At 45.6% G+C, this 27,109-nt stretch overlaps 1 protein-coding gene across 6 annotated transcripts in view; it reads left to right on the forward strand.

Annotated features, from left to right (window-relative positions):
* Positions 1-19,885, forward strand: part of DDHD1 (DDHD domain containing 1) — a 60,121-nt gene extending 40,236 nt beyond the window's left edge. For all 6 annotated transcript variants that reach the window (XM_054066822.1, XM_054066823.1, XM_054066821.1 and 3 more), the window contains 6 exons: positions 3,029-3,291; positions 4,526-4,601; positions 9,074-9,223; positions 10,988-11,237; positions 12,500-12,682; positions 16,335-19,885. In XM_054066822.1, the coding sequence (XP_053922797.1) occupies positions 3,029-3,291; positions 4,526-4,601; positions 9,074-9,223; positions 10,988-11,237; positions 12,500-12,682; positions 16,335-16,516 (1,104 nt within the window). In that variant the 3' untranslated portion in view covers positions 16,517-19,885. The remainder of the gene's footprint in view (positions 1-3,028; positions 3,292-4,525; positions 4,602-9,073; positions 9,224-10,987; positions 11,238-12,499; positions 12,683-16,334) is intronic.
* Positions 19,886-27,109: the final 7,224 nt, after the last annotated feature.

Raw genomic sequence — 27,109 nt, forward strand, 5'->3', positions numbered from 1 at the left:
ATAAGATACCAAGGGAAGCAGTTGAGTTGTGCATCTTTTCCCAGGAGGGAAAAAAATTTGGAGACACTGAGAAATGTTAATATAGTTTATTAAGGATGTTTTGAAACAAGATGGCATTACTCATCTTCCCTTCTGGAAGCTGTGACGAGTCCAGCACTGTTTTGCTTGGCATTTTTACACTGCTGACTGTGAAACCTGAAACCAATCCTCCATCCTTGGTGTGGCTGGGGGGTCCCAAGCTCCCTGCTATGGTCCCTGGCAGCTGGATGATGGGTGTTGGCTCTCTTGGAGGGTACCATAACAGCCAACCACGCAAACTGCTGGAGAGAAGCGTGAACTCTTGGCAGGAATCCCAAAAGACTTGATTTCAACGGTTCTCTGCTATTTTGTTCTGGGTTTTAATCAAGCTGATGGAGCATGTCCAGAGGAGGGCAGGGAGGCTGGTGAAGAGCACAAGCCTTATGAGGAGCGCCTAAGGGACTTGGGGCTCTTTAGCCTGGAGAACAGGAGGCTGAGGGGAGACCTCATTGCTCTCTACAGCTCTCTGAAAGGGGGTTGTGGCAAGGTGGGTGCGGATCTCTTCTCCGAAGTAATAAGTGATAGATTGAGAGGAAATGGCCTCAGGTTGGACTGGATGATCTTACAGGTCTTTTCCAGCCTCAATGATTCTGTGGTTCTGAATGGAGAAAACGCCAGCCAGCCAAAACTAATCCTCATTTCTATTATCAGATGCAACTCTTGCCAAAACCCCTGCCTGTTTGATCATGTGTGAAAGTAGTGCCCGAAGCTGGACAGAGCCGAACACAAGAATAAGCAGCCTCACGCGCAAAAAGACTTGAAAACGGGAATGTTACTTATTTCTCCAAGCTGCTGCAAGGCTTTGTTAATCATTTTGCAGTGCTTTAGGCACAGGGTTTGTTGTGTGGATTCTCTCTCAGTAAAGTGTGTATCAAACACTGGTAGCTCTTGTGCCATTCATATTTATATTTGGTAATGATTCAGCCTCTTGAAAAATCATGTTCAAATTATGTGTTCTATAGCTTTGATTTCCTGCTGTAAACAAGGGAATGATGTGCAATTCCTTGTTTGTCCTCCTCTATGCCATAGCCTGGAAGCATTGCTCAGTTCCCATTTTGAGTTTTGCAAGCAAAGCTGCCTTTTTTATATCGTCTCGTTCCTAAATCTCATGGCTTTCAACACTCTCTCTAAAATTTACTTCCCGTGAATCTGAATATTTTTATACATATGTAAACTAGCGTAGGATTTGAAGCAGTTGAGCATCTCAGAGATTCAATTCACATAGGACCAATCTATCTTTATTGCAGTAGTGCTGTAGGGTTAGCCTGCGATGTCTGGGAACTGTGTCACATTCCTGGTTTGCCCCTGAAAAACCCTTCTGGAAACCTATAACAAGAAAACTGATTTTCTTAGCATTGCTTATATCAAATATGCAACTTCTGGCTCTGCCTGTCTCAGCAGTGTGCTCAGGTGGCCAAGAAGGCCAACGGCATCCTGACTTGGATCAGCCGTGGTGTGGCCAGCAGGGAAGAGATCACCCCCTCATACTTGGCGCTGGTGAGGCCACACCTTGAATCCTGGGTTCAGTTTTGGGCCCCTCACTACAGGAAAGACATTGTGGGCCTGGAGCACATCCAGAGAAGGGAACAGAGCTGGGGAAGGGCTGGAGAACAGGGATTATGAGAAGTGTCTGAGGGACCTGGGGCTGGAGAAGAGGAGTCCGTGGGGAGACCTCGTTGGACTCTGCAGGTCTTTGAAAGGAGATTGTAGCGAGGCGGGTGCTGGGCTCTTCTCCCAAGTAACAAGTGATAGGACAAGAGAAATGGCCTCAAGTTGTATCAGGGGAGGTTTAGATTGGACATTAGGAAACATTTATTTGCTGAGAGAATGGTGAAGCATTGGAAGAGGCTGCCCAGGGAGGTGGTAGAGTCTCCATGCCTGGACGTGTTCAAAAAACGTATAGATGTGGCACTTCAGGACATAGTTCAGTAGGCATGGCGTTGTCAAGACTAACAGTTGGACTGAGTGAGCTTAGAGGTCTTTTCCAGCCTTAATGATTCTATGATTCTATCATTTGTGCATTTTCTCCTCCCGTGTCTTCCTCTTGCTTGAGATGAGGCTTTTTATTCTTCAGTGACATCATTTCATTATCATTTCTTAACAAAGGAATTATACTAGGTGTAGTATGGCAGGAGGGGAAGTAGGACAGAAAGCTGCATCTCCATAGCCAAGCAGTGGGCAGAATGATGAAAGACTTGATGAGTTCAAGTTTGCTTTACAAAGATCCAAAAGCAATTTGAGGCTCATTTCCCAGAACCCACTTAGGCTTTCACTGTAGAACCTGAGCCTATCCACTTTAGGGGCTTTATCTTCCCAGTCCCCTGCAATGAGGTAGGATTTCTGTTGCTCGCTTTGATAAGTGGAGAAGAGAGGGTATAACTTGTCTAGGGTTATGTGCCAAGCTTGTGGTAGAGGTGTGAGTTGATTCCATGTTATGTGTGGTTCCTTCCACCTTCCTTAGGTTAAAAATGGAGCTGAACCTCTGACACAAGAAAGCGTTTAGTGCTGTGAAAAGGTAGAGAAACAAGCAACGAGGGAAATGTGGCTGTTAATGGTCGCTGTTGTGCTAATGAACCGTTCCTGAAAACCAAGTACCTTGCTATTGCTCTTCCCAGAGGGTTCTGTTGAGTACTTTAAGCACATTGTCATTTGCTTAAGGGTTATTTCCATTTACTACCTTGAGCTGTGTAGCGTATTAGTTCTGGAGTCACCGCATGTCTTGTGTGGTGGAAGGGAGAGATGAACCACTGGAGTCAGCGACAGTTGACCACACTGTTGCTGCTGGCCATAAGCTTTTGCTCCTCTTCCCAGCCTAAGTGAACAGACCATCATGTTCGTCCTTTATCAGTGCTCAAGAAGCTCATCAGTGTTGGTACACAAACATATTTGAACATGAACAGGATGATAAGATGTTGATATTAAACTTTCCTTCCTTACCTTCTTGAAACAGCTGGTGAAAGGTCTGCAGCAGGAGCTGAACCGGCTCTACACACTCTTCTGCTCCCGGAATCCAGAATTTGAGGAGAAAGGAGGGAAAGTCTCAATTGTGTCCCACTCACTGGGCTGCGTCATCACCTACGACATCATGACTGGCTGGAATCCAGTCAGGCTTTATGAACAGTTGTTGCAGAAGGAGGAGGAGGAGCTTGAAGACAGTTGGATGAGTTATGAGGACCGATGTTTACTTGAAGGTCTTTACATGACTAGACAATGGTAATGTATTCACTTCTGATTATTAAAGAAGAAAACCACATCCCTAGGTGACACCCTTTGAGTGTTTCCAGAAACTGCCCTAGCTGTTATCTTTTGTGACTGATGTTCTTCTGCGGGTGATGAAAGGCAGCGGTAAATGCTAAACATGGGACTGAGCAGGCACAGGGAGGTGGGACTGCAAATAGGTGCTCCGAATCCGCATCCTGCAGGCTGTACCAGAACCCAACTGCTAGCTCTGGACCAGATGCACTGGCAGCAGATCGTAGCCAGGTGGAACAGAGCAGGTCAGGCCAATAACGCTCCATTCTTTGGGAAGTTTCAACTCCAGACTTGCTGCTTTCTAATCAGGATGGCAGAGGTTAGGCTTCAGATATTTTTTTATATGATGCTTTTGTGGAACTCAAGGAGATGGTGTTGTCCAGCTCTGAAGAAGGCATAAAGCGCTAATGGTGGGACTGGGGACAGGTTTATTAGTCCATATAATAGCTTTAAATTGGAAGGGGGAAGATTCAGATTAGACATTAGGGAAATTCTTCATTATGGGGGTGGTGAGATGCTGGCACAGGTTGCCCAAGGAGGTGGTGGCTGCCCCATCTCTGGAGGTGTTCAAAGCCAGGTTGGATGGGGCCTTGAGCCCCCTGATCCAGTGGGAAGTGTCCCTGCCCATGGCAGGGAATTGGAACTGGATGAGCTTTAAGGTCTCCCAAACCAACCCAAACCATTCCATGGTTCTGTGATTCTCTATGAGTCTTTTATATTGTAGCTGCTTTTTAAATTCAGCTAACTGGAAGAAGAAGTGAACAACTTTTTTTCATGATACTTGAAAGGGTGGGACACTGTCCTGTAGATGTTCTACCACAATACACAACTCCATAATGCTGAGGCCATGGAGCTTCCCATGCCTTGTTTTTTTAAAAACAAACCAAACCGGGTGACTTGGCTGCAAAACCACCAGGGAACCAGGAGGTGAAGTCACGTCCTCCTGAGGAAGGAGGGTGGGCAGATGCTGGGGATGGTGAACAAGGAAACTGTCATGTCTTGATGGATTCTTTCTTTAATCAGGATTTCACATACATTCATTCTTAACCAATTGGACCGCCTCCAAGAAATACTGACACCATCACTCTCTCTTCCCAGCTGACAAAACTGTTGGAGCCCACAGGGATGCCTGTTCAGATAAGAGAGGTTATGGCTACAGTTTTTATTGGGTCTCAGAAAGATCTCTGTTTTCTAGGTTGAGAGAGACAGAAGAAAGGTTATGTGAGTTAACAGCAACCACCGTATCAAAACCACCTGTCTTAAAATTTAAGGTATGTACGTTTCAGAGATTTTTACTGAATGTTCTACTTACTGTAAGAATACTCCTGAGGTATGAGTTGTTCTACTTACTTGGTTTTTTTCCATATCCTTAGTCATGATGTTGGTAGAATAGTTTTAATGTATTGGTTGAAATGTATGTAAACATATTACTGTATTCATATATTATTATTTATTACAAATATACGTGTTTATGTGTAAATATATAAGCCTATGTTAATATATTACATACGCGTGTGAAACCGTGCGGGAAGGTAAAAGCCGTTTGGCAAATTGCATTCATCGCATATCTTAAAACAATTTCACTTCTCCTTTGACTAATCCATTTTCCTTGGGGAATACTTCTAACATGTCACATCTCTGAGCAAATCTGATGGAATTTCCTCCAGCAGTGGATTTTCCTTCCAAATTACACAGGTTTGACAGTTACCACAAGTTACTGTTAGTCTCATGAAATGGATTACTTGCTAATCAGGTGTGTAAATTGCTGTGATTTCCTGTCACTGGGAAAAGGTATTTTCTAGCTTCTTTTCACGATCCTTGGTGGGGTTTAAAAGATGGGTAGATGAGGTGCTCAGGAATCTGGTTTAGTAGTGGACAGGTACGGTTGGACTCAGTGATCTCAAAGGTCTTTTCCAACCAAAGGATTCTATGATTCTATGATCCTATTATCTGTATCACAAAGGAATCTGGATCCAAGCTGATGCTTCTCCAGGCCTGTGAAAGATTGTTCTTCGCTCATTTGGGTTTAAACCTCATAGCAGCTTTCCAATACTGAAAAGGGGGTGCAGGAAGGCTGGGGAGAGGCTCTTGGTCAGGATGTGCAGGGATAGGATGAGGAAAAACAGTTTTAAGATGAGAGAGCGGAGATTGAGATGAGATCTTAAGAAGAAATGTTTTGTTGTGAGAGTGGGGAGGCCCTGGCACATGTTGCCCACAGAAGTCATGGATGCCCCATCCCTGGAGGGGTTCAAGGCCAGGTTGGATGGCCTTGTAACTTATAAGATACTAGAAATTTACCACATGTACAGGAATTATGAGAGTTTGATGGGATGCTGATGTGCAGCCTCATCTGAGAGGAGGAACCTTTAAACTGAATGTAGTAATGTGCTCTTGTAGTTCAACACAACCGCCGACTTAAATTCCCTATGTAACACCGATATGAGTCACTGCTCACTTTTTCTGCTAAGGCTGGAGAACACTCCTGGGTGCAGGAACGGGTAGAAGCTGCAGTCTGTCTGTATTTCCTTGCTCTGGGAGGATGTTTGGGGTCCTGCAGGCTGAAAGGCAGCACGGAAACATAAACTGTAATCAACTTCTGTGTCTTTTGTTTTAACATCACCGATAAACCCATTCATTTGTCCCCCACACTTACCTATGCACAAAAGAGCTGCACTGCCTCGCTGCTGTTGACTCATTCAGCTTTAATTCTGAAAATACTGCAGTCTTAAGTTGAATGGATGAGTATTTGGCTCAGTTTCTACTTAAAGTACAAATAAATCCATTAAGTCTTCTGTTTATGAATCATAACCATGAGAAAAGCGCTATGCTGAAAGGTCATGTTCTTAAACATTTCCTTTCTGTTGTTAAACATTTCCAGGAGTATTTGTGAAGTGTCCCACTCCTGCTTCGAGGAGAAACAGCAAAATGAATATGTTTTTTTTAAAGGATGGAGGTGCTGATTGATGAGAAGCTCGACATTACCCAGCAGTGCGCTTGCAGCCCGGAAAACAAACCATATCCTGGGCTGCATCCAAAGCAGTGGGACCAGCAGGGAGAGGGAAGGGGTTCTTAGCCTCTGCTCTGCTCTGGTGAGACCCCACCTGGATTCCTGTGTCCAGTTCTGGAGCCCCTCAGGAAGGACATGGAGCTGTTAGAGCAAGTCCAGAGGAGGCCACAAAGATGGTCCGAGGGCTGGAGCACTTCCTGTGTGAGGACAGACTGAGAGTGTTGGGGTTGTTCAGCCTGGAGAAGAGAAGGCTTCAGGGAGACCTTAGAGCAGCTTCCAGCACTGAAAGGGGCTTCAGGAAAGCTGGGGAGGGGCTTTTTCTAAGAGCCTGGAGTGATAGGACAAGGGGGAATGGCTTTCAGCTGCCATAAGGGAGATTTAGATTAGACATTAGGAAGAAATTCTTCATGCTGAGGGTGGGGAGGCCCTGGCCCAGGATGCCCAGAGCAGTGGTGGCTGCCCCATCCCTGGAGGTGTTCAAGGCCAGGTTGGATGGGGCTTGGAGCAACCTGATCCAGTGGGAGGTGTCCCTGCCCATGACAGGAGGTTGGAACTGGGTGGGCTTTGAGGTCCCTTCTGACCCAAACCATGCTGTGATTCTATGATTTATTTATAAGATACTAGAGATTTCCCACATGTACATGAATTATGAGAGTTTGGGTCCCTTCTAACCCAAACCATCCCATGATTCTGTAAGATTTTAGTTCTCTGTTTTTAGCAGGTTTCATGGCACAGCAGTCTTCTCTTCAGCCTCTGAGCAGCAGCACTGAGAGCATAAAGGCTGCCATTTAAAAGGGCTTTATTTTTTGGAAGCTGCACTGTTGCTTTTTAGTGTCCTCTACTTTGGTATTGGTCTGGGGCCACACGTTTAGGTACCCACCAATTGGCTATTTGTAAGCTTTTCCAGAGCTGGAAGACCATGATGAAAGGCTTTTGCCTGTAAGAATATACATAGCAAAGAACAGTGTCATCCAAGGAGAAAGTATCTGTCTGTCAACACTGTTAATCTTGTGTTTAACAATGGAAATAATGGAACAAAAGCCATGCGCTGTGTAACCACTGAAGCTATTTACCTTTTAAGATTTTTGTCTAGTCTGGAGTGAATTCATGGAAACATCTTTTGAGCATCTGCTAGCGAGAGTAAGCTGACAGTCACTTTCAGATGTCTTTGTGAAGCAGAAAGACTGTAATTGCATCCTCCAGGTGCTCGGCACAGGAATATCGGATGGACAGGGTGAAAGGTTACTTATTCATCGTAAAAGATTGCACTGTGAATATCTGTTGCTCTTGTATTTGAAGATGAGAAAGCTTTTTGTCCAAACTACATAAATGTAAGGCTTGATTATAAGAAAGATGAGGAGCTTTGCAGTCGACAGGAGTGACAATATAGAGAGCAGTGCTTTGACATGGAATAGCTTTGCTGAAGACCTACGGGTTTTTTCCATTGATTTGGGACTTGGGTATCCTTTTGGAAGGAAGAAGTTGAGTACCAGTGCCAAGTCAGAAAAGGAGGAACATTTTGTGTAGTGCTGGAATCTGATAGATGAAACGAACCATTATTTCTGCACTCTTCACGCCCTGATGTGGAGTTGAAGGCACACGGGAATCCAGGCATCATCCACATGCACTTAGCAAGAATGCAGCAGGTTCTCTTGCTGGTTAAGCAGCAGTGTGCTGTGAGAGTTGCTTGGTTGTAGTGCCCTGCAAACTGGGACTGCTATTGGGAAAGCTGCAGTGAAGGTCTGGTAATGGTAAAATTGGAGGGGGGTTATATACAGAAAATACTCTAAAGGTTAAAAAGTAATTCTGACTTAGGAAAATATTTTTGACTACAGAGTTTTATATTTGATGTTCCTCAGACGATGTCTTGAGGATTGGTAATGGGGTACGAAGCCATTCACCTCTAGGTCACTGTTGAATCCCAGCCTCTGGTTGGTAGTGACCAAAAGTCGTTACCACTGATGCATGTTCAGTCACCTCTATCAGGTGTGTTAGCAGTTGGAGTCAAGTTTACTCAGTTGCTACACAGTGTCAGAGGTAGTCCTTTCAGAACAGAGTCCTGGTAGCTTTGGACGGCGTGCGAGTAGCCTGCAGAGTCACTCAGGGTGCTGGACCTGTCCCTGCGTAGTGGTTCCTAATGTCCAGTGTGGTGGCATTTGATAAGGACCATTCTGTTCATTTAACACAAGGTGGTTTTAAGAGGTGGTACATAGCACCAGCCTGTAGGCGGGTGATGACTGCAAGTATTCTCTGGGTTGTCTTTTAATAGTCAATGTAGTCTGCATTTCTATTTCATCAGTGGGTTTGTGTAACAAAATGAGCCATTGTTAGGGGAAGAGTAAGGAGCTGTGATAAGCTTTGGGAGGTTTCAGGAGAAATTGAACTTCAGTCTGGCAAAACTCATCACAATTCCTTAGCGTCTTCCAAATTCTTCTCGCTCCAGCCTTTCCAGTGTTACTAGACCTCTTTCAGTTCAAATATTCGACTTGTTTTTCATTTTTCTGACTACGTAGCATCGCAACATGTAACTCTCTTCTCACAGCAAAAGGAAACGGGAAACTTGACCTTCATGTTACAGTATGTGTATCGTAGTGGTCTTCCTTGGTTTGATTTATTAATACTGTATTGAGTCCCTCCACTGAAAATGAGAGTTCAGTTGGAAGAGAGAAATCAAATCCAGCCATGTTAGAAAGCGTGATTTCCATCCTTATTAACGTGGATGAAATCTCTCCTTAGGTTGAGAATTTCTTCTGCATGGGATCTCCGTTAGGCATGTTTTTGGTATTGCGTGGTGTCCGGCCAGGAAACAGCGGTAGTCAAGATCATATTCTGCCCAGAACAATTTGTAAGCGCTTACTAAATATTTTTCATCCAGCAGATCCAGTGGTGAGTTTTAATTACAGTTGCAAGCTTTAAACTTGACTGTTTCTAAGCATCAGCTGTGTGATAAAGTGTGATCTTCAAAGGGTGTGAATCAACCCAAATATGGTCCACCATAGAACTTTTTGTTATTGATTATTGTATAATGCCTTGGGTTTTGTTAACTGTAGAACCACAGTTTTTACAAATAACTGCCTTAAATGTCATATATTTTCCTTACCTTTTCATATATAAGATTTAAGACTACTCTGCTTTTTATTTTTTTTGAAAGACTTGGGAATTAATATATCTCAGACAAGTTCCAACTTGTGTTTAACTTATTGACTTTGGTTCACATCATCTCTTTGAAGATACTACTACTGTTAAAAAAAAGGTTTTACAAGCAGTTTACAAGATACTGTAGAAAAAGAGAGTTCTTTCACAAAGGGTCCTGAGTATCTGATTGTCAGAGGCTGCGATAGTTCTTGGGAAGGCAGTATTGGTATAGCTTTCCTCTATCCTTGCACCCTTCCACAGCCAGCCAGCATTTTCTCTTATCAAAGGCAGATGCTGGACCTTTGATCTCTTATCACCTTGGCAACTTCTTTGATGCAACTTTGACTGGGATTTCCTGTTTATTGTAGAACAGTAATTTGGTATAACCGCTGCCTAACTGGGTATATGGATCTGTTGGAGCGAGTCCAGAGGAGGCCACCAAGATGATCCAAAAGCTGGAGCACCTCCTATACGAGGACAGGCTGAGGGAGTTGGGTTGTTCAGCCTGGAGAAGAGAAGGTTCTGGGGAGACCTTAGGGCAGCTTCCAGTACTGAAAGGGGCTCCAGGAAAGCTGGGGAGGGGCTCTTGATCAGGGACTGCGGGAACAGGACAAGGGGAATGGTTTTCATCTAAAAGAGGGGAGATTGAGATGAGATCTTAAGAAGAAATAGTTTCCTTTGAGGGTGGCGAGGCCCAGGTTGCCCAGAGCGGTGGTGGCTGCTCCATCCCTGGAGGTGTTCAAGGTCAGGCTGGGTGAGGTTTTGATTAACCTGATCCAGTGGGAGGTGTCCCTGCCTGTGGCAGGAGGTTGGAACTGGGTGGACTTTAAGGTCCCTTCCGACCCAAAGCATTCTATGATTCTATATTCTGACTCCAATCACAATGTGCTGATTCTGCTCATCTCAGTATCTTGTCCAGCTCCACCTACGCCAGAAACAGAATTTTACTTGGGCATCTAAGACAATTGGTCAGGATGCAGTCTGTGGTCCCACTCTGCAAATAGTAACTTCATTTAGTTTTAAGATAAAATAGTGTAGAATGCTTTTTCTACCTCCAAGTAAACAAAGGAAACTAAAGAATTGATAGAAAATTATTTTTTTACTAAGCACACCAATTCCTGGTTTGCACAGGGATCAATGAAGAGTCATTAAACAAAATGTTTACACAGCCAGTTCCTCCCTCTCCGTTGTGTTGTGCTGAATTGGTTTAATAAAGTTTGGTCCATTAATCCATAAAAACAAATATTCGTTAACAGTAGCTTTTGTGTCAGTAACAGCAATGCATGGTGTCACAGAGAAAGGTGCAAAAGTGAAGCGTGGGGCAGCAAATTTATCTTCCAGGTTGTAAACTTAAAAATGAACCAGAATGTTACACCACTATTCTGTCACTTCCTACGTTTCACTCGTTACAGATATTTTAGATTTGAGGTTGGAGAGGGCTCTGTATGGGAAGGGAATGTGGGGTTTTTTTCAGTCTTGACACTCAGGATTTTCTTTTCTCAATCCCTCTTGCAGGCCTATAGATTAGAACCTTTAATTCTGAAACACTACAGCAACATTTTGCCTGTCCAGATCCACTGGTACAGCACTGTAAACCCTCCACCGTATGAGCATATGAAGCCATGTTTTCTCAACCCAACGGAAGAACCTACCTCATTTACTGACAGCGAAAGCGGTTCAGCTGTACCAAGCCCAACTACTTCACCAGTCATGGCTCGACGCCACTATGGAAAGTCTATAACCAACATAGGCAAATGTATATTAGGTAAGCGTTCTTTATATCCTTTTATTTGATATATAGGACCTCCTTGTAGAGTTTCACTTCTCTGTGCTTTGGTGTTTGAGGTGAAACCATAAGGAAACTATCCCTGGCTGTTTGTTCTGTAGAGATGTATGTGGCTTATTTTAATCCAAAATAAAGTTTGCTTTGAAGAATAGGCAGTTTATGAAATCTGGAGTCGAGGCTTGCCGGGAGATGATGAGGGTCAGGGACTTTGTGCTATTGCTGCCTTATTGTTGTCTGCCTTACTGAATATTTTATTTAGACCCTGGTGATATAACAGTTCACAGGGGCGGGAAAAAAAAAAGCCTTAAAGCTTGTTTTGTGACTGCATTTTCTGGTATTGGCACATAAGAGAAAAATCACTCTATGTAACCTATTCCATTTATCTCATGATTTTACAGTGGGAAATTCAGGCTATTTTAATAAGTCTATTATCCCCTTCTGGCTTTCTGATTCAAAATAAGCTCTGGTTTAAGTGTGCTTAAATTCACTGTCACTGGAGACTAGATTTGAGCACACACTTGCAGTTTTTGTTGACTCAAGGCTTTTCTTTAGCTCTCTGTGTGGGATTTGGAAGAAGACTTATGTGACCTAGTGCCAAGAATCTTCCCAATCAAATAAGTGAAATATATAAAAGCACTGCAGTCCTTGAGTAGAAGCTGTATCTCAAACTAGGGTTGGTTTTTTGCTGCGTTCCTGTTGTAACTTTAATTACATATCCATAAGGTGGCAGCAAAGTCGGGAGAAAACTTCACAGATCTGTTCTTAACTTTTACACCCCTCTTCCTTGAGCAACCAAAATAGTCCTTTTAAAAGCTGGTGGAGCATTTCTGAATGTGACGGTTGTGCCAACACAAGGACCCTTAATGGGTAGAGGGTCTTGAATATCCTGGTGGGATTTTTATGTGCAGAAGGCTTTATATTGTTATAAAGCATTTTTGTCTTAGGCTTTTTATGAAAGAGGAATTACAACAGACCTGTAAAAGTACCATATTTCTTGCTGCAGAAGTGTTCTCATGTATTTTTATTTCCCTAACTACGGTTTCCAAATTACAGCCTTCGCTTCTACACTTGATTAGTTTCAGGATAAACAATGCACGCTTAAGTCAGATTAAGCTGTTCCTACTCTAGAAAAGCATGAATAGTGTTCTTCTTCATCTGTCACTCTAATTGATAGGTGCTTACAGTGACTTTAATGCGCGGTTCATGTTCTCGGGTTTCTTCCCCCCCTGTGCTGAACGCAGGAGCTGCAAACATTGGGAAGGGCCTCGGCAAGATGCTTTTCTCAAGATTTGGTCGATCCCACACAACCACTCCACAGCCGCTCGAGGCAGGAAAAGATGGAGTCAAGGGGGATGACAAGAAGGCCCCAACTGTTGGAACGCCGCCCCTCTCACACTGCAGCGCAGGCTTTCTCGAAGCCCCAGGTTAGTGATGACTACACCTTACAAACCCCATGGAAACAAGAGCTTTAATGTGCTGTGGCTGTATGTTGTGAGAGGTCAGAAATACCGCAACAACATATAGAATCATTAAGGTTAAAAAAGATCTCTAAGTTCATCAAGTCCAACCATCAGCCCAACACCACTGTGCCTACCAAACCATGTCCCCAAGTGCCATATCTACGTGTTTTTTGAACATCTCCAAGAATGGAGACTCCACCGTTTCCCTCGGCAGCCTCTGCCAATGATTCATCACTCTTTCAGTAAAGAAATTTTTTCTAATATCCAGTCTAAACTGGTGCAACTTGAGGCCATTTCCTCTCTTCCTGTCACTTGTTTCTTGGGAGAAGAGACCAGCACCCACCTAAGCACAACCTCCTTTTGGGCTATCTTTTCAGAGTATTAGGCATCCTTTCAAATATGCCACTGTTTGATTTTGTTGGTTTGTTCTAAAGTGATAAATATTGAATCTATTCCTGCTTTTTGACTCTCTTAAGACTGTCCAAGGACTGACTCTTTGTTTTCTCTTTTCTCTCTTTTTCTTTTAAAGGAGTTTCACCTGTATATGTGTTTGTACATACACATACACTGCTTGCACGTATATATGCATGTATGACTTCTGGCTAATGAGATCTACATATCAGTAGTTCCTAGACTCCCATTAGGAAAAGCAGGATAATTGCTGCAGAGAATCATGAACAGATTTCCCAGAGCAGTGGTGGCTTCGTGCAACCTGATCCGGTGGGAGGTGTCCCTGCCCATGGCAGGGGGTAGAACTGGATGAGCTTTAAGGTCCCTTCCAACCCAAACCATTCTATGATTTTATGATTTATCATAAAATGATTTATCATAAAAGAAATGTATTTCAATTTCCCCATACTTTTGCAATTCTGAAGTAATCTGAATGTAAAGGCGCCTGTGACTGGAAACAGAAGCTGCCTTGTCCTGATCTGAATGGCCCAGAACAGAAATTGCAGTTTTAGCAGCTGGTTTTTTGGGAAAAGGATAGGTACTTCCTTTACAGAAACTGATACTTGATTTTATTTCTGAACTTCTCATTGGCACTGTTGCAAGGCGGGGGTTTCTGCAATCGAAGGAGTCACAAGGGTGTTGTGTCTTGTGATAGCGTTCACATGATACATTGCTGTCCGCTCGTCACTGCTAATTTCAACAGATAACCTGTATGAGTCAGGGTTTGAGGACAGAGACTGTTTTAAACTTGAGGAAAACAAAGTGGCATGACAGCAAATGTTGTGGAGCTGCTGCTGAGGTCCTTTTGGGGATGTTGGCATGTCAAGGGCCTTCTGCATGGTTTCTGCATCCCTCTCTGCTGAAAGCCCATTCCTGCTCCATAGGAGAATGTGGAGTGGAGGCCAGTGAGGCTGCAGCCTGAATGATACAGTCCATAACCAAAGTCTCCAGCGAGACCTTAGAGTGGCCTTCGAGTACCTGAAAGGTCTCCAGGAAAGCTGGAGAGGGACTTTTTACAAAGGCATGGAGTGATAGGACAAGGGGAAATGGCTTTAAATTGGAAGAGGGAAGATTTAGATGAGACATGAAGAAGAAATTCTTCATGGTGAGGGTGGTGAGACAGTGGCCCAGGTTGCCCAGGGAAGCTGTGGTGTTCCCATCCCTGTCGGTGTTCAAGGCCAGGTTGGATAGGGCTTTGAGCAGCCTGGTCCAGTGGGAGGTGTCCCTGCCCATGGCAGGGGGTTGGAACTGGATGATCTTTAAGGTCCCTTCTAGACCAAACCATTCTGTGGTTCTGTTTGCTTCTGAGAGGGCGGCCGCTCAGCTTGTGGTGGGGTTGGCTGCTTCCCAAGCTCCTGTGGTGGCTTTTTGTCAGAGGGAGACGGGGTTGTTTGGGGCGTCCTCCCCACACAGTGACTGGGTTTTTGAATATACACCTCTTCATGGAGATGACTGCCATTGTCTTCTGGTGTTCAGAGGCTCTGACACCCTCTCCTTGCGGCATTTGCGAAGCGGTGCGATGCTCCTGTGAGAACCCAGAGAAGGGTTGTTGTTCCCTGAGTGCTGCTGTGTTGTGACGGCCAAGGCAGCACTTGTGTGATGCTCCCTTTATCCACACTTTGAGCCAAGCATTAAAATTCCTGCAAACTGGCTTTGCTAAATGGCAGCATTTTTTACTCAATATGGGGGTTTGGTTTTTCTAGCCAAGCAAGCTTTTAGTTTTGTCCTTTTTATTCCCTTGCTCCTTGTAGAGATTCTCTGACCGCTAAAGTGGCTTAACTATAGGTTACCCATCAGCCCAGTTAAACACGCAGTGCAAATTGCTTTGAATGTGGTATTAATCAAAGCAGCCATTGAAATGAAATGGTGACTGCTGAAATCTCTGTGGGATAATCTGGAAATTAAAAGGGCTGGCACTGCGTAGGGACAGCTGGGTTTTCAGAAAGGGATTGTAATATTGGATGTAGTCTCCTGGTTCTAGTTCTGGGCCCCTCACTACAAGAAGGACATTGAGGGGCTGGAGCGCGTCCAGAGAAGGGAACAGAGCTGAGGGCGGGGGCTGGAGAACAAGGGTCGTGAGAGCGGCTGAGAGACCTGGAGTTGTTTATCGTGGAGAAGACTGATGGGAGACTTCATCACTCTCTTCAGCTCCAGAAAAGGGGGTTGTGGTGAGGTGGGTGCTGGTCTCTTCTCCCAAGAGATGGGATGAGAGGAAATGGTCTCAAGTTGTGCCAGGGGTGGTTCAGATTGGATATCAGGAAAAATTTCTTCCCTGAAAGAGTGGTGAAGCGTTAGAAGGGGCTTCCCAGGGCAGTGGTGGCCTCTCCATCCCTGGAGGGGTTCAAAAACTGTGTAGACGTTCCACTTCAGGACAAGTGGACAAGATGATATTGTATTGACGGTTGGACTTGATGATCTTAGATGTCTTTTTCAACCTTAATGATTCTATGATTCTTCTTGTAGAGCCACTAAAGATATGGGGAGTCCATATGTTTCAGAAAGTTCTGGGCATCCACCTTCTGTAAGTCAATGTTTCCTAAAGAGACCTCAGCATTTACTGGATACTTCAGTGTAGTTATCATAAGGACCACAGATAAATATATTTATATAGTTAATATAAGGAAAACAGCTGCTTTAAAATGCCAAGCTTTAGGTTTAGTTTCTTCCTACCCCTGCACAGCACCATTCTTAGGTCAGGTTTGTGCTAACGCATGTACCTTAGAATGTATGTACATATCATTAAAAATCACAGTTGACTTAGGTGAGTGCACTGGCGAAATGATTTTAAACTAAAAGAGGAGAGATTTAGACTGGATATTAAGAAGAAATTTTTTACACTGAGGGTGGTGAAGCCCTGGCCCAGGTTGCCCAGAGCAGTGGTGGCTGCCCCATCCCTGGAGGTGTTCAAGGCCAGGTTGGATGGGGCTTGGAGCCCCTGATCCAGTGGGAGGTGTCCCCTGCCCGTGGCAGGGGGTGGGACTGGATGGGCTTTGAGGTCCCTTCCAGCCCAAACCATTCTATGTTATTAAGTGCATTGAGATATTAAGTGCATTTTATATACAGCAAATAGAATCAGAATCCAAAGCTGATGGAAACAGATGCCGGTGTTTTTTCTCCTGCTGACATACAGTTCTAACAGCGTTTCTGGTTTTTGTTTGATTTCTAGTGGAGCTGGAGCACAGAATTGATTTTGAGCTCAGGGAAGGTTTCGTGGAGAGCCGGTACTGGTCCGCAGTCACATCCCACACTGCCTACTGGTCATCTATGGATATCGCTCTTTTCCTTCTAACGTTCATGTGCAAAGATGACCAAGAAGATGCTGACAAATCCAATTTAGACACTGTTTGACTGAGGGTGAGGCGGAACAGAAGAGGAAATATTAAAGCAAATGGCACAAACCTGGTGTTGTACTGTTGATCTGCATTATGTACGGCATGGAGGTTTCAGGTTTAAGTGCATGTTTGGATTTTTTCCTGTTTCTAAAGAGAAAACAAATTATTTGTATTTAAAAGCACTTTATAGTTTTAAACATTTTGCAATGCTTAATTAGACCTGAAATTATTCCAAATTCCTGTTAACTTTGACTGTATCAAAAGCCAATCTGACGTGTAACATCCCGTAAGCACCATTGTGCAGTGTGCTTGGGTGACATACTTGTTAATAACCGTAATTGCTGTTTAGTTCATGAAAGTATAAAAGATCACAGAATCGCTACATTGTAAAAGACCTCCAGGATCATTGAGTCCAAACATTCCTACCGACCACTAAACAATCCCCCTGCTTACTCATGTTGAGTCAGTTGCCCACCAAGACGCCCAGGTCCTTCTCTACAGAGCTGCTCTCCAGCCAGGTGGAAACCACTCTGAACTGCACACCATGGTTATGTATCTCCAGGTCCAAGACTTTACACTTATCTCTACTGAACTTCATAAGGTTCCTGCTCGCCCACTCTTCCAGCTTGTCTGGGTGTTCATAGAATCATAGAATCGTTTGGTTGGAAAAGACCTTTGAGATCATCAAGTCCAACCATACCTGTCCACTACTAAACCAGATCCCTGAGCACCTCATCAACCTGTCTTTTAAACACCTCCAGGGATGGGGACTCCACCACCTCCCTGGGCAGCCTCTGCCAGTGCCCGATGACTCTTTCCATGAAGAATTTTTTTCTGATGTCCATTCTGAACCTTCCCTGGTGGAGCTTGAGGCCATTCCCACTTCAGATCTCCCTTCAGCCTCCTCTTATCCAGGCTAAACAACCCCAGCTCTCTCAGCCACTCCTCGTCAGACTTGTTCTCCAGCCCCTCACCAGCTTCGTTGCTCTTCTCTGGACACGCTCCAGAGCCTCAACATCCTTCTTGTGGTGAGGGGCCCAGAACTGAACACAGGATTCCAGGTGCCGTCTCACCAGTGCTGAGTACAGAGGGAGAATCACCTCCCTGGACCTGCTGGTCACACCGTTTCTGATCCAAGCCAAGATGCCATTGGCCTTCTTGGCCACCTGGGCACACTGCTGGCTCATGTTCAGTCACTGTCTACCATTACCCCCAGGGCCTTCTCCTCCTGGCAGTTCTCCAGCCACTCTTCCCCCAGTCTGTAGCGCTGTATAGGGTTGTTGTGCCCCAAGTGCAGGACCCGGCATTTGGCTTTGTTGAACCTCATGCCATTGGTCTCAGCCCAGCGGTCCAGCCTGTTCAGATCCCTTTGGAGCCTCCCTACCCTCCAGCAGATCCACGCTTCCTCCCAGCTTAGTGTCATCTGCAAACTTGCTGACGGTGCACTCGATGCCTTCATCCAGGTCATTGATAAAGACATTGAACAGAGCTGGACCCAGTACTGAGCCCTGAGGAACCCCACTTGTGACTGGCCTCCAGCTGGAGTTAACTCCATTGACCACCACTCTCTGGGCCATCCAACCAGTTTTCAACCCAGGAGAGTGTGCGCCTGTCCAGGCCAAAGGCTGACAGTTTCTGAAGCAGAATGCCATGAGAAGCTGTGTCAAAGGCTTTACTGAAGTCCAAGAAGACCACATCCACAGTCTTTCCCCCATCCAGCAGTCGAGTCACTTTGTTATAGAGGGCGATCAGGTTAGTTTGGCAAGACCTGCCTTTTGTGAGCCCGTTTGACTGGGCCTGATCACCCGGTTCTCCTGCATGTGCTTCATGATGGCACTCAAGATCACCTGTTCCATGATTTTCCCTGGCACTGAGGTGAGACTGACAGGCCTGGAGTTCCCTGGATCTTCCTGCAATCCTTCTTGTATATGGGTACAACATCAGCCACCCTCCAGTCCAGTGGAACTTCCCCAGTCAGCCAGGACCGCTGGAAGATGATGGAAAGGGGTTTGGAAAGGACATCCACCAGCTCCTTCAATACTCTTGGGTGGATCCCATCCGGCCCCATAGACTTGTGGGCATCTAGCTGGGCAAGCAAGTCTCTAACCGCCTCCTCTTGGATCATGGGAGCCTCATTCTGCTCCTCTAACTTCTGGGTTTGTACACAGCGGGAACAACTTCCTGTACTATTAAAGACTGAGGCAAAGAAGGCATTAAGTACCTCAGCCTTGTCCTTATCCCCTGTCACTGTTGTTCCTTCTGCCTCCAATAGGGACTGAATATTCTCCCCAGTCCTCCTTTTCTTGTTAATGTATTTGTAGAAAGATTTCTCTTTCACAGCCTTAGCCAGTTTGATTTCTAGTTGGGCCTCAGCCCTCCTGATTTTTTCCCTGCACGATCTCACTTCCTCCCTGTAGTCCATCCAAGATGCCTGTCCCTTCTTCCAAAGCTCATAGACATTCCTCTTCTTTTTGATGCCTCTCAAGATCTCCCTACTCAACCAAGCCGGTTTTTCCCCCACCGGCTCCTTGTCTGGAACACGGGGATGATTTGCTCTTGAGCTGCTAGGATTTCATTTTTGAAGAGCGCCCAGCCCATGTGGGCTCCCTTGCCCTGAAGGACTGTCTCCCATGGGACTTTGCTGACGATCCTTCTGAAGACTCCAAAGTCTGCCCTCTGGAAGTTTAATGTGACTGTTCTGCCAATCCCCTTCTTCGTCACCCCTAGAACTGAAAACCCGATCATCTCATGATCGCTTTGTCCCAGGCGTCCTCCAACCGTCACATCCCCCACAAGGCCGCCTCTGTTCACACACAGCAGGTCTGGGAGGTCCTTCTCCTCCGTGCAGCTTTCCAGCCATTCCTCCCCCAGTCTATAGCACTGCAGACTTAGTTGATTTAAAAAACAAAAAATCAGTTGATTTAAAACAAAACAAAATAATTTCCATTAACAAAAGTATATCTTAGCCCCAAGCCTAAAACTGCCACTTTCTGATGTTTTATGTCTCAGTAAGTAGCAAAGAGTGGTGTCGTTCTTCTAGGACTGTATTTCTGCATCCTGTTATCCACAGCACCATTGAGAGACCATTCTGACTGCTGGCTTTGGAGGGCGTGTTGTGCGTGACATCTAGAAACTAATGCTGAAAAAAAAAAGCATGAATCAAATATTTGAAATGCTATAATTATAATTTATTATTCTCTTTAATTGTTTCATTTTATCTCGGTATATAAAACATTACTTTTTTTACTGGTTTCTTTTGACATAATTTAAGAACCACATTTATTTTCTACAGTGTTAAGACTTTTTCTCAGAAATACATATCTTTGTACGACTATTCGAATGAATATATGGACACTGTGGCACACTTTAAGTATTTTTTCATTAAAAAGAGATATTTGTGGTTTCACACAAATGACATCGGTCCTATTATTCTCAAAGGTAAGTAATTGCCTCTGCGCTTTAGGTCATGAAACAGAATGGGTTGGGTTGGAAGGGACCTTAAAGATCACCTAGTTCCAACACCCTGCCATGGGCAGGGACACCTCCCACTGGATCAGGGGCTCCAAGCCCCATCCAACCTGGCCTGGAACCCCTCCAGGGATGGGGCAGCCACCACTGCTCTGGGCAACCTGTTCCACGGCATCTCCACACTTATCGTGAAGAATTTCTTCAATGTCTAATCTGAATCTTCCCCCTTCCAATTTAAAGCAATTTCCCCTCTTCCTGTCACTCCAAGCCCTTGGGAAAAGCCTCTCCCCAGCTTTCTTGTAGGCGTCCTTCATATACTGGAAGGCTGCAATAAGGTCCCACATGTTTCTCCAGCAAGTGAAGGTTTAGATCTCATATTAGTTTGCAGAGGATCCAGTGCTCTTTTCCTTATCATCATTAAATGCGTATATGTGTGCGTGCCTTTGTATAAAAACAGGTGTAGGTGAATATTTGTGCACCAGGATCCTATTAAGAGATAAAAAAGCGATGCAAAATAAACATGGTGGGTGAGGCCTGAGAATACCAGAGCTTAGATTAGGTTTGTATTGGAAACTAAGGCAGGAGAAGTCAGCAATGTGCGCTCACAGCCCAGAAAGCCAACTGTATCCTGGGCTGTATCCAGAGCAGCGGGACCAGCAGGGAGAAGGAGAGGATTCTGCCCCTCTGCTCTGGGGAGACCCCACCTGGAGCCCTGTGTCCAGTTCTGGAGTCCTCAGCACAGGAAAGGACATGGAGCTGTTGGAGTGAGTCCAGAGGAGACCACAGAGATGATCCCAGGGCTGGAGCACCTCTGCTGTGAGGACAGACTGAGGGAGTTGGAGTTGTTCAGCCTGGAGAAGAGAAGGCTCTGGGGAGACCTTAGAGCAGCTTCCAGTACTGAAAGGGGCTCCAGGAAAGCTGGAGAGGGGCTCTGGATCGGGGAGTGCAGGGACAGGACAAGGGATAACAGTTTAAAGCTGAAAGAGGGAAGATGGGATGAGATCTTGGGAAGAAGTGTTTGGGGAGGCCCCGGCCCAGGTTGCCCAGAGCAGTAGTGGCTGCCCCATCCCTGGAGGGGTTCAAGGCCAGGTTGGATGGGGCTTGGAGCAACCTGATCCAGTGGGAGGAGTTCCTGCTGGCAGCAGTGGGGTGGCAGCTGGGCTGGCCTTTAAGGTCTCTTGCAACCCAAACCTTTTCATGATTCTGTGTATAATTATGTTCCAGGATCCTGTCAGGAGGAAAGAGTTGCATAAAATAAACGTGGTGAGGCCTGAGAACACCAGAGCTTAGATTAGGTTTGTATCTCAAACTGATTCAGGAGAAGCTGAGAAGTGTTGTCATGAAAGGAAACAGTCTCCAAATGAAGCACTGAAAGGTCACTGCCGAGGTTTTAAAACAACGTGGAAGGCTCTGGAGTAGACATGTTGGCTATAGGGCCCCTGAGCTGCCCCTGGCAGAGGTATTTGTGAGCTATGTGGCCTCTGTAGAAGCTGCAGAATCTAAACTGTTGTTAATCAGGCTGTGTTGGTGAATAGTAGCGTTCTCAGTGTAAACGGATGTGGCATCAGCCCACACCAGCGGACAGCCTCAACCAGTGCCTCAGAGATGTGGAAACCACCCAGATGTCCTTTTCTGCAATTAGAATCATAGCATCATTAGGTTGGAACAGATCCTAGAGACCATCAACTCCAATCGTACCTGTCCACTACACAGTCATGTCCCGAAGCACCTCATCTACCCACCTTTTAAACCCCTCCAGGGATGGGGACTCCACCACCTCTGCCAGGGCCTGAGAACCCTTTCAGGGAAGAAGTTTTTCCTAATGTCCAATTTAAACTTCCCCTGCAACATCTTGAAGCCATTGCCTCTTGTCTTATCACCTATCACTTGGGAGAAGAGACCAACGTCCGCCTCTCTGCAACCTCTTTTTTTCTCAGGGACAGGATGGTTCTTCTCCCAAATAATATTGGATAGGGCATTGCTTGTTTCCCTGGGCTGGAGCAACGTGGAAAGGAATCAGGATCTAGGGCTGTGTGGTGGGTTTAGGAATCATTCTGAAGAAGAAGAAACAATGTAAAGAAACAGAAGGGAGGCACAAAAGGAGGGAAGAGGAATGGGAAAGGAAGCAGATGACAGAAACAGCACTACTGCAGTGAATCAATACCCAACATAGATGTTCGACCAGTGGAAAGGACCTCACTTCAGTGTGGATCTCTGACAAACCCTTCGAGCCTCGGAGAATTGTATCTCTCACGCCTGACGTGTTTACCTTGGTTGATGAACAGTCATAAAAAAATTAAAACTACTCTCGAAGAGAAGGAAGCTCGACACCTCTGCTGCGGAGAACAGGCTTTTGTTTACTGGTTTTCCAGATAAGTTGTTTAATCAGCTCTTCCTGATTAGGAGAACTTAAACATAAAAGGAGAGTCTCCTTTCATATTTAGTAGGTGCAAAACATTTCCAAGTGCTTTGTGTTTGTGTTTCAGTACTTTTGAGCTGGATTACGTCTCCGCTGCGTTATCCTCTTACACCACTGGATCCACGCTCGATCTCTTTTTAAACGCTGTAAACAGAAGGGGATTAATTCCTACAATTCTTGTGGTCTGTGTAAACTCTGCTGTTGTCCAGAATGTGCTTCAGATTTACGGAATAGCTGTTCCTCTCTCATCAGAACGTGCTGGTACTTGCTGACTGCTCTCCTTTCCATATAAGGGACTTCTTTGATGTACGTGCCCCTCGCTACACCACGGAGAAGATATTGCTGAGAAGTAAACCATATTGCAGAGGAGGGATAATAAGGACCTGTTCATCACTTTGCATTTTTCCTGAGCTAACGGGCATGTGTATTTATGATTCTGTTCTAATTTGTAACTTCATGGAGCATGTACTGATCTTCAAGCTTAATTAAGAACATCCCTGGAGGTGTTCCAGGCCAGGTTGGATGGGCCTTGGGCAACCTGATCCAGTGGGAGGTGTCCCTGCCCATGGCAGGGGTTGGAACTGGATGGGCTTTAAAGTTCCTTTCACCCCAAACCATTCTGTGATTCAATGAAACATAGCTTGAAAGAATAAACAGAGATTTATTCTGAAGTGCATGCAAAGAGGTTAAGCAAGCAGCAGGCACGCTTTCATTTTTTAATCCTCAAACAAAGATCTCTTATCCTCCTGCGAAGATGAAATACTATTAGAAAATTCAGTTTTGAAATTGTTATGAAAAGGGTTGCCTGGTTTCTGTTCTGCAGCATTAAGAGACCCAAGGAGGGTCACATCTCTCCATGCTAGAGTCTAAATTTCACGCTTAAAACTTTCTGGTCAGATGCTCCGTGGCATAATAGAGAGCTGGAATGTCCTGGCTTCCAATTACTGCCTTGTTTTCTTCTGCAAGAATGATGTTTAGCTTTACAAGCTGTGTTGACTGGTGGTTTTGCTTGAGAAACCAAGATAAGGGAAATGCACTACGCTGTTGTCGGCCATCCGACTGATACTGAGCCCTTTTCTGAAACTTGTCCTTGAGTGCATTTTGTCCAACATTAATGCCTGTAAGTTTTTTTGCTAAGCCGTCATTTTTTCAGATAATCAGCTTTAATATTTTTTTTTGTTTATTATTTTTTGTTTATTTCTTTTTTCAGTGCCTTCCATCGCTTTGCTCCTAATTACTCTGTCGCTGTTTTACCACAACCCTCTTTCCTCTCTGTGTGCTCTCTGTCTGCTTTTATTCCCTGCAGTTTTGGAGTGAGGGGCCCTTTTGATTTATTTTATCGTGATAGTCTAGCTGGCCAACTTCAGTTATTTTATCTCCTTTCATAATTAGTATTATTACATAACAGTACTACTGTAGCTCCAGGAAAGGGGGAGGGGCTCTTGATCAGGGAGTGCAGGGACAGAACAAGGTGGAATGGTTTTAAGCCGAAAGAGGGGAGATTGAGGTGAGATCTTAGGAAGAAATGGTTTCCTGTGAGGGTGGTGAGGCCCTGGCCCAGGTTGCCCAGAGCAGTGGTGGCTGCCCCATCCCTGGAGGGGTTCAAGGCCAGGCTGGATGTGGCTTGGAGCCCCTGATCCAGTGGGAGGTGTCCTTACCCATTACAGAGGGTGGAACTGCATGGGCTCTAAGGCCCCTTGCGACCCAAACCATTCCATGATTGCGCCAACTGGAACATGTTTCACATTCTCATACAATCATCCTCCATGTTGCCACCTCTTCCTCCTTCCTGGTTTTCTGTTGTCCTGATGCCGGTTTCCCACACCACTGGCCGCTTCAACCCATTCTGCCTGTACCTAAATCAGTGGGGAGTGAGTTTTTTCAAGCTGAGCTCATGAATCCCGATGTCAACCGTTCGCAGTCAGGTAGTTAATGGATATTTGTGTGCCCTCTGCCAAACAAGGTGATTTGAAATTTGTTCTTCCCCATTTTTCATGGAATCATAGAATGGTTTGGGTTGGAAAGGGCCTTAAAGATCATCCAGTTCCAGCCCCCTGCCATGGGCAGGGACAACCCTATAGATCAGGCTGCCCAAGGCCCCATCCAACCTGGCCTTGAACACCTCCAGGGATGGGGCAGCCACAACTTCCCTGGGCAACCTGTTCCAGGGTCTCACCACTCTCATCATGAAGAAATTCTTCCTAATGTCTAGTCTATATCTGCCCCTCTCCAGTTTATACCCGTTACCCCTCGTCCTATCCCCACAAGCCTTTGTGAACAGCCCCTCTCCAGCTTTCTTGTAGCCCCTTCAGGTACTGGAAGGTCGCTCTAAGATCTCCTCGGAGCCTTCTCTTCTCCAGGCTGAACAACCCAACTCTCTCAGCCTGTCCTTGTAGGGAAGGTGCTCCATCTGGACCCATTCCAACAGCTCCATCTCCTTCTTATGTTGAGGATTCCAGAACTGGATACAATACTCCAGATGAGGTCTCACAAGAGAGGAATAGAGGGGTAGAATCACTTCCCCCTCCCTGCTGGCCACCCTTCTTTTGATGCAGCCCAGGACACGGTTGGCCTGCTGGGCTGTTTTTCCATTATTAGCTTGGAGATCAGGTTTCTGCCTCCGCACATCACAGTTCTACTGCAGACAGGCTGCAGGTTACTGACCCTGCGAGACATCTCTGCCGCACATCTGCAGTGACTGTTGGGGCTCGGCATGCTTTTACACACCAAGACCCGGTAACAGACTGCCACAGATACGGAGTTATTTTCAGTTTTCTGAGCTTTATCTTACTTGTTGCTCTCTTTCTGCAACTGCCATGGCCACATTTCATTGTTTCCCCAGTGTTCATGCCTGTTTCTTTGCTGCATAGCTTTAAAATCTTTTTCTGTCACCCGTGTGACAGTCCCATTTTCCCCTTTATCAGATAGGCTTTACCAGATCTTTATCAGATAGACTAGACGTTTGGAAGAAATTCTTCACCATGAGAGTGGGGAGGCCCTGGCCCAGGTTGCCCAGAGCAGCGGTGGCTGCCCCATCCCTGGAGGTGTTCAAGGCCAGGTTGGATGGGGCTTGGAGCAACCTGATCCAGTGGGAGGTGTCCCTGCCCATGGCTGGGGATTGGAACTGGATGGGCTTTAAGATCCCTTCCAACCCAAACCATTCTATGATTCTATGATTCCATGATTTCCATGATTTCAGCCTGATGTTTTCCTGTTTTTTTTGTTTGGTCTGCATTTCTTACAAAAGCCAACTCTCCCTCGGTTTAGCTTTCCCCTCCCTCTTCCATAGGTGGCTTTTAGAACGGTTTGGCTCTTACCCGATGCACTCAAGCCTCTTCTGAAGCATTTGGTTTTCACTCCTGCCTTGATTTCTTCTGGCTGGAAGCAAAGCTTTCTCTGTGCTTCTTGGAGCACGGCCTGTGCATCCTCAAGACTTGAAGGGAAACTCTGAAACCCAAGAAGTGTGTATTACCATTGCGATCCCTGAGACTTCTCCCAAAAAATTGAGCATCAGCAAAGCCCACCTGGATGTTTAGCTTTCAGGATGGGTTTGCATGTTCTCTCTCCCTGTGTGTCTTCTCTCGCTGCAGCCATCAGTCAGCTTAACTCCAAGACTGACAGAGCATTTTCTGTCATTGTCAATGAATTTGGGCATATTAGCGTGTAGTGGATCTGGGCTGGCTTCTCCCAGGGCTCCTTCCTTGCTCTTTGAGTTTCTCCTGAATCCCTGGAGGCCCACTTGACCCACATTTTGCTGCAGAAAAACAATGATTTGTGTTTCTCTGCATGCCATAGCAGAAGCAATTAAAGCTGCATGTGAAGCTCACAATGTGTTGACGCAGTTGCTTCTTCCAAGGAATAAGATGAGAAGGCCCAATACATTGAGAGAAATTCCTGGCTATCAAAGTTTCTGTTCACCCCAGAGGTCAGTGCCCCCTGGTTCCATTAGAAAGCAAATTCCAGCGTCAGCCTTTTCCCCCCAAAATGCCCTGTCTCCCCAGCTGCAGTTGCCGCAGCTCATGACTAGCAGACCTTGGCCAATCCTCTCCCTTCGAGGGAGAAAAGTCATTGAGTCCCCTGCAAACAGGAGATGTCCCAGGAGCAAGCTCTTGTGGTTTTGAAATCCTTGATTATTTATCCAAAGAGAAGGGGTTCGTCCGACAATTGTATGGGCATCTGCAATAAATTAACTTCTCTCTTTGTCTCTTAAATAAAATACCATTGCTTGCAGTTGCTCTGCCCATTCCCTGGTGCCTCATTGACTGCGAGCATGGACACAGGAGAAATGACAAGCAGACTCCTCTGCAGGCTGCAGCCCTGACCGGACACACGAACTCCAAGGACCCCATGTCCAGTTTGTTCTTAGAACCACAGAAAGGTTTGGGTTAGAAGGGATCTTAAAGCCCATCCAGTTCCAACTCCCCTGCCATCCAGTTCATCTCCCCTGAATCATGAGCCGTAAAATCAGGGAGGTCTCCAGGGAGACCTTAGAGCAACCTTCCAGTGCTTCATGGCGGCTCCAGGAAAGCTGGGGAGGGGCTCTTGAGTGCAGGGATAGGACGAAGGGGAACGATTTTAAGCTGCAAGAGGGGAGATTGTGATGAGATTTTAGGAAGAAATGTTTTCCTGTGAGGGTGGGGAGACCCTGGCCCAGAGCAGTGGTGGCTGCCCCATCCCTGGAGGTGTTCAAGGCCAGGTTGGATGGGGCTTGGACCAACCTGA

The sequence above is a fragment of the Cuculus canorus genome, chromosome 5 (genome assembly GCF_017976375.1).
Source record: "Cuculus canorus isolate bCucCan1 chromosome 5, bCucCan1.pri, whole genome shotgun sequence".
NCBI classification, from domain to species: Eukaryota; Metazoa; Chordata; class Aves; order Cuculiformes; family Cuculidae; genus Cuculus; species Cuculus canorus.